Source organism: Ambystoma mexicanum, chromosome 2p, assembly GCF_040938575.1.
Source record: "Ambystoma mexicanum isolate Mex_15411 chromosome 2p, UKY_AmexF1_1, whole genome shotgun sequence".
NCBI classification, from domain to species: domain Eukaryota; kingdom Metazoa; phylum Chordata; class Amphibia; order Caudata; family Ambystomatidae; genus Ambystoma; species Ambystoma mexicanum.
The window spans coordinates 602,861,018-602,876,279 of NC_090923.1; the positions used below are offsets into that span (position 1 = coordinate 602,861,018).

Below are 15,262 nucleotides of genomic sequence, written 5' to 3' on the forward strand. Positions count from 1 at the left end.
TGAACTCGGAACACTAAATAGCACTGCCTGTCGGCAGAATCTGAACGCATTCCCAAGTGCTCTATAGCCATTAGTTAATGGATCCCCGGTTAGGAAAGTGTAAAGTCCACACAAGGGCCTTTGTCAAAATATACCTTGGGCAATACAGTAAACTGCAACTCTTAGTATAGAGCTGCACTGCATAATTTAGTAGCATGGACAGAGCAGTCAGGCTTATCTTAGGAGGGAGAGAGGTCTGTCGTTCGGTACAAAAAACTTTTAGCATACATACGGCCCAAAGAAACGCTTCACACTAATGTATTGTAAAAATAATGGCTTATTTTTATATTTACATAGGCAAAGAATAATTTAGAAAAGTTAAGTACTATTATAAGTCAATTATAAAAACCAACACAATACTTATGGTATGTAAACCAAAGTATAAAACTTATTTAGAATAGCAGAATACAGTTCAGGGTGAGTAAAACCTAGTAATACGCATTTAGAATAGCAGTAAGCTATTCACGAGGAGTAAAGCCACATTAATAGACTTAAAATAACAGTTTGTAATTCAAGGTAAGCGGACCCCCTTGGTAATAAACCAAGTTACTTATTCAGTTTCAGGAACAATACAGCTATACCAACAAAGTTACAAGTAAGTATCTTTCAACATATGTTAGCTTATTCTTCTTTCAGGAAGGATACAGTTACACCAACATTACTTTTCAGAATAGTGGAACATAATTCTAAGGAAAGCAAATTAATTACTTTTCAGAGGGGCAGTATGCACTTCATGGTTAAGTAATAACTCAGGATACACATTTAGAATGGCAGTATAATTCAAGTTGAGTAAAACCCCACTTGTAATAAACTTACACTATTTCTATTACAGAAATATGTAGATATACCAATGTTACTTTTCAGGATTTTTCAGAAAGGCAGCAAGTAGTTCAAGGTAAGCAAAACCTAATGTTACACATTTAGAATGGCAGTGTGCTATTCTAGGTGAGTAAAACCCTATTGGCAACTGGGATTGGACTCTACAAGACTTCTCCCTTGGTTTTAGGGCCCCAATAGACCTGTACTACTCAAGGTTGGTAGAGTGGCAGAGCAGCCTGGCTCAGAGGAGAAATGTGAGCTGTGAATCAGTACACTGAAATCAGACCATTCATAGACCCAAAGAAATATTTACACACTTGTAGTTCTATAAAAATAAAAAAGTTATCTATTATATATGCACACAAGGCAGTTATTAACTAAAGGAATATTTATCAACTAACATTAAAAGTACATTTAGAAGAAGGAAAAATAAAGCAATGGAGTAAATGGTCATTTCCTTTTCCTATCCACACACAGAGTGACTTCAGTCAGGTAAGCAAAAGCACTTAAATTAACTCTGCATTATTAGGTTGGACGAATGGGCTCCTGCAACAGTAACCATAGCTGAGTGGGACTCGCCAGCAAAGAATTCCTCTTACTCCCGGGTCGGTTTGAGGTTTTGGTGTCTTTCCCACCATTCGGAGCAAACTATCACTGCTGGTTGCAAGCTTCTTTCCCCGGTCCTGCACTCTGGTGAGGGGACTTCGAGGAGAGGATTCATGCCACCGAAGTTCCAGCAAGATTCGTCTCGAGCAAGGCAATGCAAGGAAGTCGAGGTATCCTGGGAATTGGGACTCTGCAGCCTGGAAGGTCGCAGGACGGCTTAAATTGAAGAGCGTCTTGAGGCTTATGCCCACCAACCCAGAGGAGGAAGTCGTCCTTGGCGGAGCTTTGTCGATTCAAAAATGGGCTCAGGACAGCAGTGGTACTTCAAAGGTGCTTCTGTAGTTACTGGAGCTGCTGCAGGAGTCTCTAGTCTTCGGTGCTTCAGTTCCACTGGTCGACTTCGCCTTCTGTCCCAAAAGCTTTACCTTTTATGCATTAACTCATTCATTTAGTCCTGTTTGCAACGATTATCTGATGAACACTTGCAGGAGCCCTACTTTTATAAGAGTCTGCACCATTTAAACATCCAGTAGCTATCCAATAATAGCATCAAATCTGCCAGGCAACAGACTAGGGTCTTATCATGCAGGAGCAGGGCTACCCTACCCTGGAGTGGATCCTGGTCAACTGCAGGGGTCGTCACCTGGCCGCTTTTCTTCATAGAGGAACAGCAAGTGTGCGAGCGAGTTAGCCCAGGAAAGGGGAGGTCAGTCCACCGGTCCATGGGTCGTAGCACTAACAAGGGTGTTCTTAAGATCAGGCAGAGGTTCTGGGCTTCACTCTGATTTCACTGGATATGGTGATGGTCAGTTGCAGGAGTCTTCCTCTGGTTGTCAGCGGGCAGCTCTTCGAAGGGGTCTTGGCTATAGGAGTTTTCATCCAGGATTTGGACTGGACGCTCGGCTAGGTCCACCAAAGTTAAGGAAGTGCACCATTCAAACAGGCAGTGTTTATCCAAATATGCTTAGACAACTCGCCGTACAATCTGCCCAGAAACGTACATTCAGGCACTAGGATGTGGATTGGGGCCAGACCGTCTCAGGCCACACTTTAGCCTGCGAAAGCAGCAGCTTTCTCCATAAAAGGGAATTCCATAGAAGGCAATTCCAGCCATGGGATGGCAGGAAGGCCAAAGGACAATTTGGCCAAGGGACAATTTGGCCAAAGGACCGGAATCTCAAGGCATGGCCAGCTTAGAGACTAACCACACTTAGTAGCCATTTGTGGTATTTAAAGCTCAAATCATGATAGGAAAATGTCCACAAGCCTATCCTGGACACACTGTACTTCCCAAAAGTTACAAAGGAAAAAATAGGATACAAAGTAATGTAACCAAACTACTTTAAAGCGGTTTTCAGTTGTAAAAATACAACAAATCCATAAAGAGACCGACTATGTACTGATTAGTCAACCCATAAGGATGGGTACAAAGCAAGGGAAGTAAAGCAGAAGGCTTTAGTTTCCTCCAAAAAATCAGGTGAGTAATACAAATAAAGCAAAAAGAAAGTGTCCCATAGAGGTCTATGAGAGGAAAGCAGCAAAAAGAAAAATCTCTTAACCGAAGATGGCCATGTTTTCGTTACAGCTGAAAGGGACTAAAAAGGCATATAATCATTTTTAGGTTTCCAATTTGCAATTCAAAGTCCATATTTAATTTTTAATGCTTAAGATCCCAACCATCGGAAATAACGACAAAGAACCAAAAGGTTTACTTGAATGCTTTATCGAAAAGATGCTATACAATGTTGGTAGAAAGAACATAAGTTATTTTAATGGTGCATAAAATACTGCAAATATAGCAAGTAGGCAGAATGGAATGATTAAGGTATTCAAACTACGTTACCCATCACTAAAGTGTTTACCTCAATGAAGTGCAGTACATCACGGAAGATGGAGCGTTGCTTGCGCCGGTCTAGCTTTGCCCGGTACTTGTTGCTGTCTGTCGCCAGGGCTTTAAGCTTCGCACACAACAAGTCTGTATCTTCATAGAAGAAGTCCTCCTGCCCAGAAAATAAGTGTTGAATTATCAAATGTAGAATCACAAAATAAACACCAACAACCTTTACAGAGAAGGGACCAACTTGGATGGGGCACAACTAGGGTGGGCGCGTGCGTGTGTTAAGAGTTATGAGATATGTGGACCAGTGACCATTTCATGATGGCCTAATCCAGAAATCAAATGACGAGCAAAACTGAGGCCCTGCACGTGAATCAGTGCGAGAAAAATAAGCCACACAGTGCACACAAAAAAAAAGAAAAAAAAAAAAAAGTCTGACCTACACATAGATTTCCAGATCTGTGATTAAACTTCCTGACCTGTGTCAACGCCAGAACTCTTTGCTTTGTCTAGGTAGCTATTTTACCATGTCCCTAGGTGAAGGGGAATCTTTTACCCTTCTCGCCTTTTACTATTTTTATGGGCAACCTTTTCATGTCTCTCCATAGTGTATGGTTGGAGATATAGATTCCTATACCTTTAGGGCTTAGGCTGGGTTGGCCCTTTGGACTCCCCTATTCATTTATCTTTCATATACTTGGGTGAACTACAGTTCCCAAGCAATAATAGAGATATTTTCATCCCCTTTACATCTCACATGGAGTGCTGGAGGATACAGTGTATCCTCTTTCTTACTTACCTGGTAACATTGTTACAATTGCAAGTTTTACATGAATGGTTGGTGGCAGTGGTTTTACCTTTATGACTTAGTCTATTACTTGCAGGCTATTATTTCAGCCTCGTTAATGCACAGAAGGGCCTTTCACCATTTCTTGTGCGCTTGCTGTTTTCTGAGGTCTTCCACTGAGTCGTTCTTACCTAGAATGGCAGTGGAAGTGTTGGTCTTCAGTGGAAATCCTTTGGATTCCCCGGCCAGGCTGCAGAGTGTCTGAGAAGGCAGAACGCGAGGGAGGAGTCCAAAGCGATGCAGAACTTTGCAGGGTTTGAAATTGAGATTCGATGAGCAGGAGCTAAAACCAGCTCCTGTGTGTTGGGCATCCCCCCATAGGCAGGAGCTACCACAGGGGAACCAGTAGCTATCAGAAATGCTCCTTTAACTTTTTGTCCATTTTGTATGAACCATTCCAATTCTTCTGGATTAACATTCCCAAATACTTATTACATGTACGTTTGGAAGGCACCAGTTGGCCCTAGGAGTGAAAAGTAGCTGTTGGTTTCAAGGCAACCAGGCTCTACTATGCTAGAAGCAGGAGCTAAATTGCTCCCATCTCCCCTCAATTTCAAACCCTGCTTTGTCTTTCACCTACCTTACCTGAAAGGAACCAACTCCCAGTCGGGGGCTGGCTGTCCTGACCACCCCTTGCTTCAAAATGCAGGGAGATAATGCAAAAGTTGTGCAGTAGTTCCTGTTAAATACTCCAAACCTGGAAGCTGCTGACAAGTCGACCAATGGAGCTGAAACAGAAGCGGAAGATGAAGATGAAACAACGGCCGTATCGATTACCAGCGACCGGAGAGCCTGCTGTAACCATTCCTTCCTATCAACCTGGGGTTCCCGAACGTGACGACTCCTACCCAGAGGCTGGCGAGATCCACATTTTGAACCGTGCTGCGACCTTGCTGGGCTGCAATACCCCAATATCCTGTGACCTCGAGCTATTGTGCAGTGAATGGTCTTCCGAGGTCCGAATCAGTCTGAAACTTTGGTGGCCTCCTAGCTCTCCAGAGACATTATTTGAATCCCTGAAGACCCTCACCAGAGTGCAGGACCGAGAGAGGGATGAAAATCCGACCAGCAAAATTATTTCTTCATCTGCCAGCTGAAAAGGGCGCCAAAACCAGACACCCAGCCACGAAGGTAACCCTTGCAGTCTCCTCCCTGTTGATCCCTGCTGCAAAATTCCTTCCAGTGTCCTGTCTTGAGTCTCCATGACAAGGAAGACCATCAACCAGCGTTTTGGCTGCAGATCCTGAAGATGCCCTGCTGCAAACTCTTCTGCTGTGCTCAAGTACTGTGTTGGCTGGGGTATTCCTTACCTTAAGCCATTTGTCTAAATTACCTAGCCTCTCTGTGAAAAGTTGAATTTAGAAGCGTGGCTAATACCCTCTTTGTTAAAGTTTAATTTAGAAGTGTGCCCAATAGCCTCTCTGAAATGTTGAACCTAGAAGTGTGCCCAATAGCCTCTCTGTGAAAAGTTGAACCTAGAAGTGTGCCCAATAGCCTCTCTGTGAAAAGTTGAACCTAGAACTGTGCCCAATAGCCTCTATGAAATGTTGAACCTAGAAGGGCCCCCAATAGCCTCTCTGTGATAAGTTGAACCTAGAAGTGTCCCCAATAGCCTCTGTGAAAAGTTGAATTTAGAAGTGTGTCTAATACCCGCTCTGTGAAAGTAGAATTTAGAAGTGTGCCCAATTAGCCTCTCTGTGAAAGCAGAATTTTGAAGCGTGCCCAATAACCTCTGTGGAAAGCTGAACCTAAAGTGTCCCCAATAGCCTCTCTGTTGAAAATAAAATTTAGAAGTGTGCCCAATAGCCTCTTTGTTAAAGCTGAATTTAAAGTGTGCCCAACTTCGTTTGTGTAAATTAGAAATAGAAGTGCACCTAATACCCATTCTCTGCAAACCTTGCAGATAATATCCCTCCAGTGCAAACCCGAACCCAAATATACCCAATACCCCCCCGTGCAAAGCTGACCCTAGAACTGCAAAAAGTTGAACTCATAAGTCCTGTCTAAATTACCTACCTGAAGCAGGCCTAATACCATCTCTGTTGTACAGTCGAATTTAAAAGTCTAACAGTCCAACACCATCCCTGTGTACAGCAGAATTCGGAACTTAGAAGGCTATCTAAAAGCCCAACATTATCCCTGTGTACGGTTGAACTTAGAAGTCTAATAGACCAACATCATCTTGGTGTAAAGCTGAATCTAGAAGTGTGCCTAAAAGCCTATCCCTAAATTCCCACTCTAAATACCCGCAAAGCTTAATTTAGAAGTGAACCTAATAACGCACTTAGCTCGAATTTAGAAGTATGACCAATAATTGCCCTGGCTGAACTCAGAACTATCCCTAATACCCTCTCAGTGCAAATTGAACTTAGATGCGTGCCTAATATCCTCTCCGTCTACATAATATCCCTCCGTGTGCATTAGGGTGCCCAGTATCGTTGAGTTATTAGCTGAATACTGAAGCATGCGCAATATCGTACCTGAATAAAGTGTAAATTTAGAAATGGGCCCAATAGCGCTGCTAGCTTGAATCTAGAAGTGTGCCGACTAGCGTACACATTTAATCTAGAACTAAAATTAGTAAGCCCTCCTAAACTGTACTTAAAAGTCGGCCCAAAACCATACCTGGGGTGTTACTACATTCAATTTCTCCCAAATAGCTTACCTGTATTCCAGCTTTCTAGAAGAGAGCCTACCAAACAGCGTAACTGCTATAGTTCCAATTAAATAGGCCACCTAATCAGCATTCACTGAAACCATGACCAATCTCACCCAGTGATAGAAAGTGTAAGCTTCACCTGAAACTACACCCCTCCAACCCCCCCCCCCCCCCCCCCCAAGTAGCCCGTGCTAACCATGAGTGCACCCGCTCCACCAATGGATAGCTTCATTCCTCAAAGATAGGTACCAAATAACGATACTCTCCACTTATTCCTCCCAAGCCCGACCAGTCGACACGGGAGTCCTACAAGGTGCATGCCTATCTGCCCTCCTGTTCAATCTCTACTTGATCACCCTCCCACCAATCCGCTCACACAACATCCTGTGGTACAACTACGCTGACGACACTCAACTAATCCTAAAACTCCTAAACTCAAAACTCAACTCCCGACCTGACCTCGCCTCCTGCCTCCTTGACAGAGCTCTGGATGACCCAAAGCCACCTCTTGTTAAACCCCTCCAAAACTGAAATCGTGGTATGTGGCAACTCCAAACTTCTTCCAGACCCACTACCCTGGCCATCCGCCATGGGCAACCCACCGACCCCCTCCAACGCAGAAAAAAACCTTGATGCACGCTTGACTCTGACCCAACACTCTCGCGCCAAGTCAACAACGTCTCAAAGTCATGCCACTACCACCTTAAAACCCTTAAGATAATCTTTCCATATCTCTCCTTTCCCAACAGACACTCCACGGTCCAATCAATTGTTTTATCAAGACTCGACTACGCAAACCCCTTCTACCTCAGACTCCACGCATACCAACTGAATAAACTTCAAAGGGCACAAAACGCTGCAGCCAAACTGCTACTTGCGCTCGGCCCAAGAGACCACATCTCCCCGGCCTTAAGACACTGCACTGGCTTCCAGTCGCCCGAAGGGTGACCTTCAAAACCTTATGCATCTCCCATCGAGCAGTGCATAAAACCAAACCTCAATATCTTCAAAACAAGCTAAAACCCTATCACCCTCAACGCACTCTAAGATCAAGCTCAGCCGGCCTCCTAATCATCCCTAAGACAAACTCAGTCAGGTTAGGCGGATCACCATTCTCAGCCTTGGCCCCCCACACTGTGGAACGCACTCCCACCCCACATCCGCCTTACTGAGGATCTAATGTCTTTCAGCAAACTGCTGAAAACATGGCTCTTCCCCTAGAACCGACCTGTACACGGAATGACCCAACAGAATAAAATCACCTCAATGACATCAACCCAACAAACTACCAGATGTGAGAATCGTCATCTAATAACCACTAATGTAAACTGAAAAGATCAACAGAACAGAATGAGTAAAGTAGAGCAAAGCAGCTACGTGAATAATAAGAATAAATCGTACAAAAACAGATTTAAATCAATTAAATGGATATAATGCATGATGAATGGAGTGGATGAAATCAATAGAACCGATGAAACATGTGAAGCGGGAAGAGGGCGCGCAGAGGGGACAGGCACGCAGTATGTGGAGCGAAGGAGTGCCGTACCAGGAGCAAAGGAGTGCCCGGAACAAATGGACGTGCTGCTTAGAACCGAGGATGACGTAGAGCTTGCGTGGTCCAGACTGGAGCGCGCAGGGCGAACTGGAATGCATGAGTGCGTGGAGCGGACCGGAATGTAGGGAACAGACTGGGTGCATGGAATGGATAGGGTGCATGGAACGGATGTTGTGAAGTACATAGGATAGTTTGGACTGCTGAAAACGTTCGAATGACCACATAACCCACCAAATGCTTACTCTTCTTTACACCACTACTCAACTAGAACACAGAGATACTATGACACCTTTCGGTAAACTGTTCTCATACCAACAACCGCCACATACTCCACATCACTATGTAAACACTGCTGGTTTCACACTCCCAGCCAGGCGTACTCAGGCCTAACACAGCCACATCCGGTCTGGATAAATCCTGCCAGAACGAACACATATTCCTGACCCCGCAGCTACCACACCTACCGCTAAGAAGCAGCTATTACATGCTCAAAATGCACACCTACCCGGTGCTCACACGCACCTTTGACTCTCCCTACTCCCTCTACTGATCTGAACTTCGGTTCCCAAGGGCGTTCAACCTACCAGCGCCTTCAGACCATACCAATGGTATACAAGGCGCTATATAAATGCAAAATAACATAACATTTGTGATTCTTGTGTAGCTTTGGGGCGTTTCATGTGATTGGGAATGAATTTGGGCGCAAATAGAGGAGTGCGCAGAACCACCATATCCCTGTGGACTGTAACGAAAGGGTGTAGAACCGAAAGGGCCTCTAGTTCACTAACCCTTCTGATAGAAGTGATAGCCACAAGAAAGGCTGTCTTATAAGTAAGGTCTTTGAGACTTGCCTTATGCATAAGTTCAAAGGGAGACCCCATAAGTCTAGTCAATACCACATTTAGGTCCAATCTGGGAGCTGGGTTTGAAATGGGGGGGGATGAATTCTTTTAACTCCTTCCATGAAAATAACAGGTATTTTTCACCAGGACCCCTTTTGTTGTGACGTAGTGTAGGCTGAGAAAGCAGCTAGGTGAACCTTTAGGGAATTAAAAAAAAAAAAGTCCAGAGTCTAACAAGTGAGTCAGGTACAATATAATGTGGGTAGGAGTGCAGTCAATCGGGTTGACGCCCTTGGTATTGCACCAGACGACAAAGCGTTTCCACTTACTGGAATAGCAGTACCGGGTTTTAGGTTTCCTAGCTTCCTTAAGTATATCCATGCATCACTGAGGGAGTTGGAGGTGTCCGAACTATGACCTCAGGAGCCAGGCCGCCAAGTTCAGAGTTTGCGGGCATGGGTTTAGTGTTTCCCCTCTGTCCTGAGACAGCATGTTGTACGGGTAGGGCAGCTTCATAGGAGGGGAGAGGGACATCTCCATCAGATGAGAACCAGGGTTGGCGGGCACACATGGGGGTCACCAATATCATGGTGACTGGTTCCTGATGCATCTTGTGCACAACCTTGTTGAGTCATGGGGGAAAAGCGTAAACAAATTTCCCTGACCATGTTATCCAGAGCCCGTTCCCCTTGGAGTGGTTTTGGGGATACCTGGAGGCGTAGTCTTGGCATTGGGCATTCTCCTGAGTAGCGAATAAGTTGATCTCTGGGAAGCCCCATTCTGCGAAGACGTTGGGGACGAGGTCTTCGTGTAGACGCTATTCGTACTCTATGGGCAGTGGGAAATCTCAGCGGAGCACGTCCGCTAGCAGATTGAGTTTGCCAGGAACGTGTTGGGACAGCAGGAACATCTTGTGTTTGAGAGACTACATCCAGAGGTTCTGGGACAGCATGGATAGCCCTGGAGAGTGTGTGCCCCCCTGTTTGTTTAGGTAATACATGCACCACAAGACCTTTTCTTCTGCCTTCGCTACCCCTCTCCCCTGCTGATTTGTTCTCTCTTGGCACCGTGCACCTGCCCACCACCTTCTGTCCTTCGGGCCCAGGTACCTGCTCACCCTGCCACCCTCCCGCACTGCCTTCGGGGCACCCCTTGCACTGGGGTCTGTATCTGTATCCATAGAGCCCCCCCTTTTTCTTCCTGCACTTATCAGACCTACCCTGTCTGCTGCCTTAAACCTAGAACTTGCAAATTGCTTCCTGCATTACCACTGTTTGTTGCCTTTATTATTTATTTATTGTTATTTATCTGTTTCTCCTCTGCTTCGCACTTTCCACGTTCTCAATGTCACTGGGCCTAGTAAAATCGCTGTTTTGTTCTCCCCTGTTCCCCTCCCTTGCCTCGTTGCGCTCTGAAACACTTGTGTACGAGCGCGATAGAAATAAAATATCAATCAATCTGTGGTGCTGTCTGTCAAGACCAGAACTGCCTTCCCCTGTCGCTGTGTCTGAAATGCCTTCAGTGCTTTCAATACTGCCAATAGCTCTAACAGGTTTATGCGGTTGGACGCTACTACTGGGGACCACACTCCATGCGCTGTCTGCTGTAGATGAGGCCCCCCCACCCCGTGAGAGAGGAGTGTCGTGAGAGTGGCTTCTACTGCAGGGGTTGTGAAGGTCTTCCCCTTCAAGAGGTTTTCCCTCGACCACCACTGAAGAGAGAACGAGGGCTGGTGAGACAACTACCAGATCTTCCCATTGTACGGTGGCCTGACACCACTGGCTGTTGAGCCACTTTTGCATGGGACGCATGTGCAGCCGCGCGTGAGGAAGTAAATGCATGACGCCATCATTCCTACCAGTCGCAAGGCCTTGCGCACTGTCACTTCCTGACTGGATACATATTGAGGGATCTGAAAAGGCATGTTCTGAACCCTCTCGGAGGGTAAGACGAGGCTGTCTTTGGTCCGAAATAGAGCCCCTAGAAACTGTTTGACCTGACTGGGGTCTAAGCTGGATTTCTTCTCTTTGATGGAGAATCCTAGACTGAACAAGAGGTCTATTGTTTTCTCAGTGTTCAATAGGCATGTTTCATAAGGAGTCCCTTGTTATGAGGTTTTCCCTCGACCACCACTGAAGAGAGAACGAGGGCTGGTGAGACAACTACCAGATCTTCCCATTGTACGGTGGCCTGACACCACTGGCTGTTGAGCCACTTTTGCATGGGACGCATGTGCAGCCGCGCGTGAGGAAGTAAATGCATGACGCCATCATTCCTACCAGTCGCAAGGCCTTGCGCACTGTCACTTCCTGACTGGATACATATTGAGGGATCTGAAAAGGCATGTTCTGAACCCTCTCGGAGGGTAAGACGAGGCTGTCTTTGGTCCGAAATAGAGCCCCTAGAAACTGTTTGACCTGACTGGGGTCTAAGCTGGATTTCTTCTCTTTGATGGAGAATCCTAGACTGAACAAGAGGTCTATTGTTTTCTCAGTGTTCAATAGGCATGTTTCATAAGGAGTCCCTTGTTATGAGCCAATCGTCGAGGTAAGGGTAAACCGGGACGGATAGTCTACGCAGGTGTGGTGCTGCTACTGCCAGGACCTTTGTAAACACCCTTGGTGCCGAGGCAATGCTGAAGGGGAGTACCTAGAACTGGTAGCCCTTGTCCTCTATCCTGAATCTTAGGTATTTTCTGTGCGCTGGCAACATTGAAATATGAAAGTATGCATCTTTCATGTCCAGTGTTGCCATGTAATCCCCCTGTTTCAACAGTTAACTCCTGCAGAGTTATCATCCGAAACTTTTGAGGTTTCACAAATTTGTTCGCTGGGCGCAAGTCTAGTACAGGGCGCATGGTGAGGTCCTTTTTGGGTACAAGGAAGTACACTGAATAAATACCCTTGTTTACCTGAAGAATAGCGACGGCTTCTATGGCATCCTTTTCCAGAAGTGCTTCCACCTCTTGCATCAGGATTTGCAGATGGACTGGCATCAGGAGTCGTGCTTTGGGCAGTCTAAATTGTCGCGGTCGGGCGAATTATACGCAGTACCCGTGGGCGACCGTCTTGAGAACCCACAGGTCCGACGTTATCCCCTCCCATGCCAAAAGGAGGATGTTAAGCACCCTCTGACCGGGGTGACATGGGAGGGGACCTGGATCCGTAGGTCATTTCTGACCAGAGGCTGCAGCTCCTTGCTGCTCGGGTCTCTAGCTTAAAGCCAGAGTTCCTGAGCCAAGCGTGCCGTTTGAGCAGGGTGCCTTGTGCCAGGGATCTTCCTGCCGTCTCCACAGCATCCAGGGTGTTTTTCCAGCACATTCTGATTGACCTGCATGCCCTCGATGGAGAGTAATTTGGTTCTTGCGGGTTCAGGCCCCTCCTGGAGACCTTCATGCAGTAGGTTCCACTGTACGTCGGCGTAACTGGCAAGCAACGTGGTGTTTGTTATGCGTGTGGAAAAAGCAGCTGCTGTGGCGACTCGGTTTCCCAAAGTGTACAGCCTTTTCGACTCCTTATCGGGAGGTGCCTCCGCGGTGGAAAGGGGTATTCCCCGCCCGTTTCCTGGTGGTGGTAACCACTAGGGAATCGGGGGTGATATGGCCCTTAATGTAGGTAGGGTCAGTAGGCGACGGGCGAAATAGTTTTTCCACCCTCGGATTTACCGCCCTAGTCTGGGCTGGTGTGACCAATGAAGGAGCCCATCTCCTCTTAATGGAATTAAGAAGAGGAATGCTTGACTGGAGGGGGCCTTTCTTTGAGGATATCCTCCAACACAAAACCCTGTTCAGGCCAGGCCTTCTGGGTGGCGATTTGAAAATGGTCAGCCGCCTTTCTCAAGATGGCGTTGAACGCCATCTGGTCGTACACTGGGGAAGCCTGGCATGCCGGAGTGGAGGGAGGGGAATCTAAACATAGGACATCATGGTCCTGGTCGTGGGTAGGAAGCGTCCAGGGTTCTGCCTCAACCTGGCGGCTATCCTCCCAGTTGCCTGTAGGATTTGCCTGGTCGTCCACAGTATAGTCTTCCAGGAAGGTATCCTCCTCCTCCTGGTCATAAATGTCCTGATGTGTGTCCATGTGGATCTCGTCCTCAGAGGGGACACAAGTGTAATCTTGCTGGGTGGGTTCTAAAGGGCTTTGAAACTTAGAAGCAGGCACAGAGGGAGGGTCCTCCTGAGTTCTCTTGGGGGTAGGGTTCTCTGAAAGCGAGACAAATTTCTCCAATCTATCCATACACCCTTCAAATTTTTCTCTAGTCCATCTAGATGAGCCAGAGGGGTCTAAGGGTGGAACATTTTCATTTTCCTCCCTATGGCGCTGAACTTATCTAGTCCTTGGGAGCATCGGGATGCTGTGGAGCATCTTTCGGCACATCCACAGGCCGCTCCTTGTGCTTAGTCGTTTCTTTAGACCTCACCTTCAACCCCACAGCCGAAGCAATCCAGGCGATGCTTTCGGAGATGTTCGGCGAAGCGCCGGTTGACTTTGGGGCCTAGCAGTAGATTTTTCTCCTACTGGGGCCTTAGAGGGCACCAGAGCGTCAGCTAAGGGCGCTTAGACAGCCTTATGGGTTTTGGATGGTTGTTTTAGAGGGCCCAGTCACAACACGCTGCTGCGGATGCGAGGAAGGCTGCAGATCCTGAGGACCAGTGGATCCCGTTGAAATTTTCGGTGGTTCCATTGGCGCTTTCGCCCATTTCGATGGCATAGTTGAAACCGGGACTGGGGTTGTGTGCTTTGTGTTGCGATCTTGTACGCCCCTGTCACCGGGTGTTTTCCCCCACAGCATGCCTCGCGTCAGGTCTAGCGGGGGCGGTCGTGGCGGACCCTGAAACGTCTGCCGTAAGGTCAATGGTATCCGACAAGGATGCCTGGTCATCACTGGTTCCCCCCCCCCCCCCGTCACTTTCGGCGGTGGGGGCGGGGGGGGGGGGGGGGGGGGGAAGAGAGTATCCAGCCCATGACATGCCGTAGTTTGCCCACCGTTTAACACGGCGCTCCTTAAGTGTCTTAGGGCTCAGGAGACAACAGGCCGTGCACCGCGCTTCGTCGTGGTCAAGGGGTGGACAAGTGCTCATCCTTCCAAGTGTACCTGGCCCTGCAAGAGGGGCAAAACCTGAATGGCGTCCTTTCCATAGCGAAAGGCAATAAAGGTGATGACCAGACCTAGGGAGCAAAGAGGAGAAACAAAGAATATGGCTACCCCATCTCCACAATCCCTACTGTGTAGGCCGGCCAGAGGTCAGGGCCACGCGGACGGCTCCACTGCCGGATCACAGGAGTCGAAAGTCCACCGCAGTCTTCGGCATAGTACAGGAGGCACCATCGAAATGACCTTAAGGGGATAATCGACAAAGTCGATTAACAATGTGTTAACAATGTCTCTTATGAAAGAGCTCTGCAAAGTTATCTGGGTGGAAAAAAACAATCTGAGGGACCTCAGCGCGAGAGGGATTTTGGGTACACTACACGTCACGATAGGGATAGTGTTACAGACATGCTTATGCCGACGTCCCCTTTTGATCCTTGAACGATGCAATACTCTGCGGTTACCACTGGATATCGGAACCATATGCACAGCATGCGATTCTAAGCAGATTAAGAAGCATCACAAATAGGTCTTACTCCCCTTGAATAGCTGTGTGCCATTCTGAGTAAGTGTACTGTGGTTTAGCTGACCTTGGTCTGCTTGGTGCAATCCTAAAATAGAGAGTTCTTGCTTACCTTAGTTTGTGTTCCACTGATCTGAAAATCAACTGTAATAGTTTATTACATCATTAGGTCTCACACACCTGGTATAACTGAGGTTATCCTGAAGGTAGTTATAGGTTTATACTGTTCCATGAATTTGTGTTTCACTATTCAGAAAAGTATCCACCGCATGACTGACGGGGTCTACTACACTTTAATTAATGACTGCATTCAAGATGTTATGTGACCTGGTTTTACCCCAAGAATAGCTGATTGCATTTTGCATGTTATAGGTTTACCTATCCTTGAACTGCTGACTGCTATTCTTAAGGTAATACTTTGAGGTGTATCCCTTAAGTAGGAGT

The 15,262-nt window shown here is 46.9% G+C and overlaps 1 protein-coding gene across 2 annotated transcripts in view; it reads right to left on the bottom strand.

The window, feature by feature from the left end:
* IFRD2 (interferon related developmental regulator 2) overlaps positions 1–15,262 on the bottom strand; it is a 206,769-nt gene that overhangs the window by 34,263 nt on the left and 157,244 nt on the right. For both annotated transcript variants that reach the window (XM_069644127.1, XM_069644126.1), the window contains one exon: positions 3,327–3,464. In XM_069644127.1, coding sequence (XP_069500228.1) covers positions 3,327–3,464 — 138 coding nt within the window. The remainder of the gene's footprint in view (positions 1–3,326; positions 3,465–15,262) is intronic.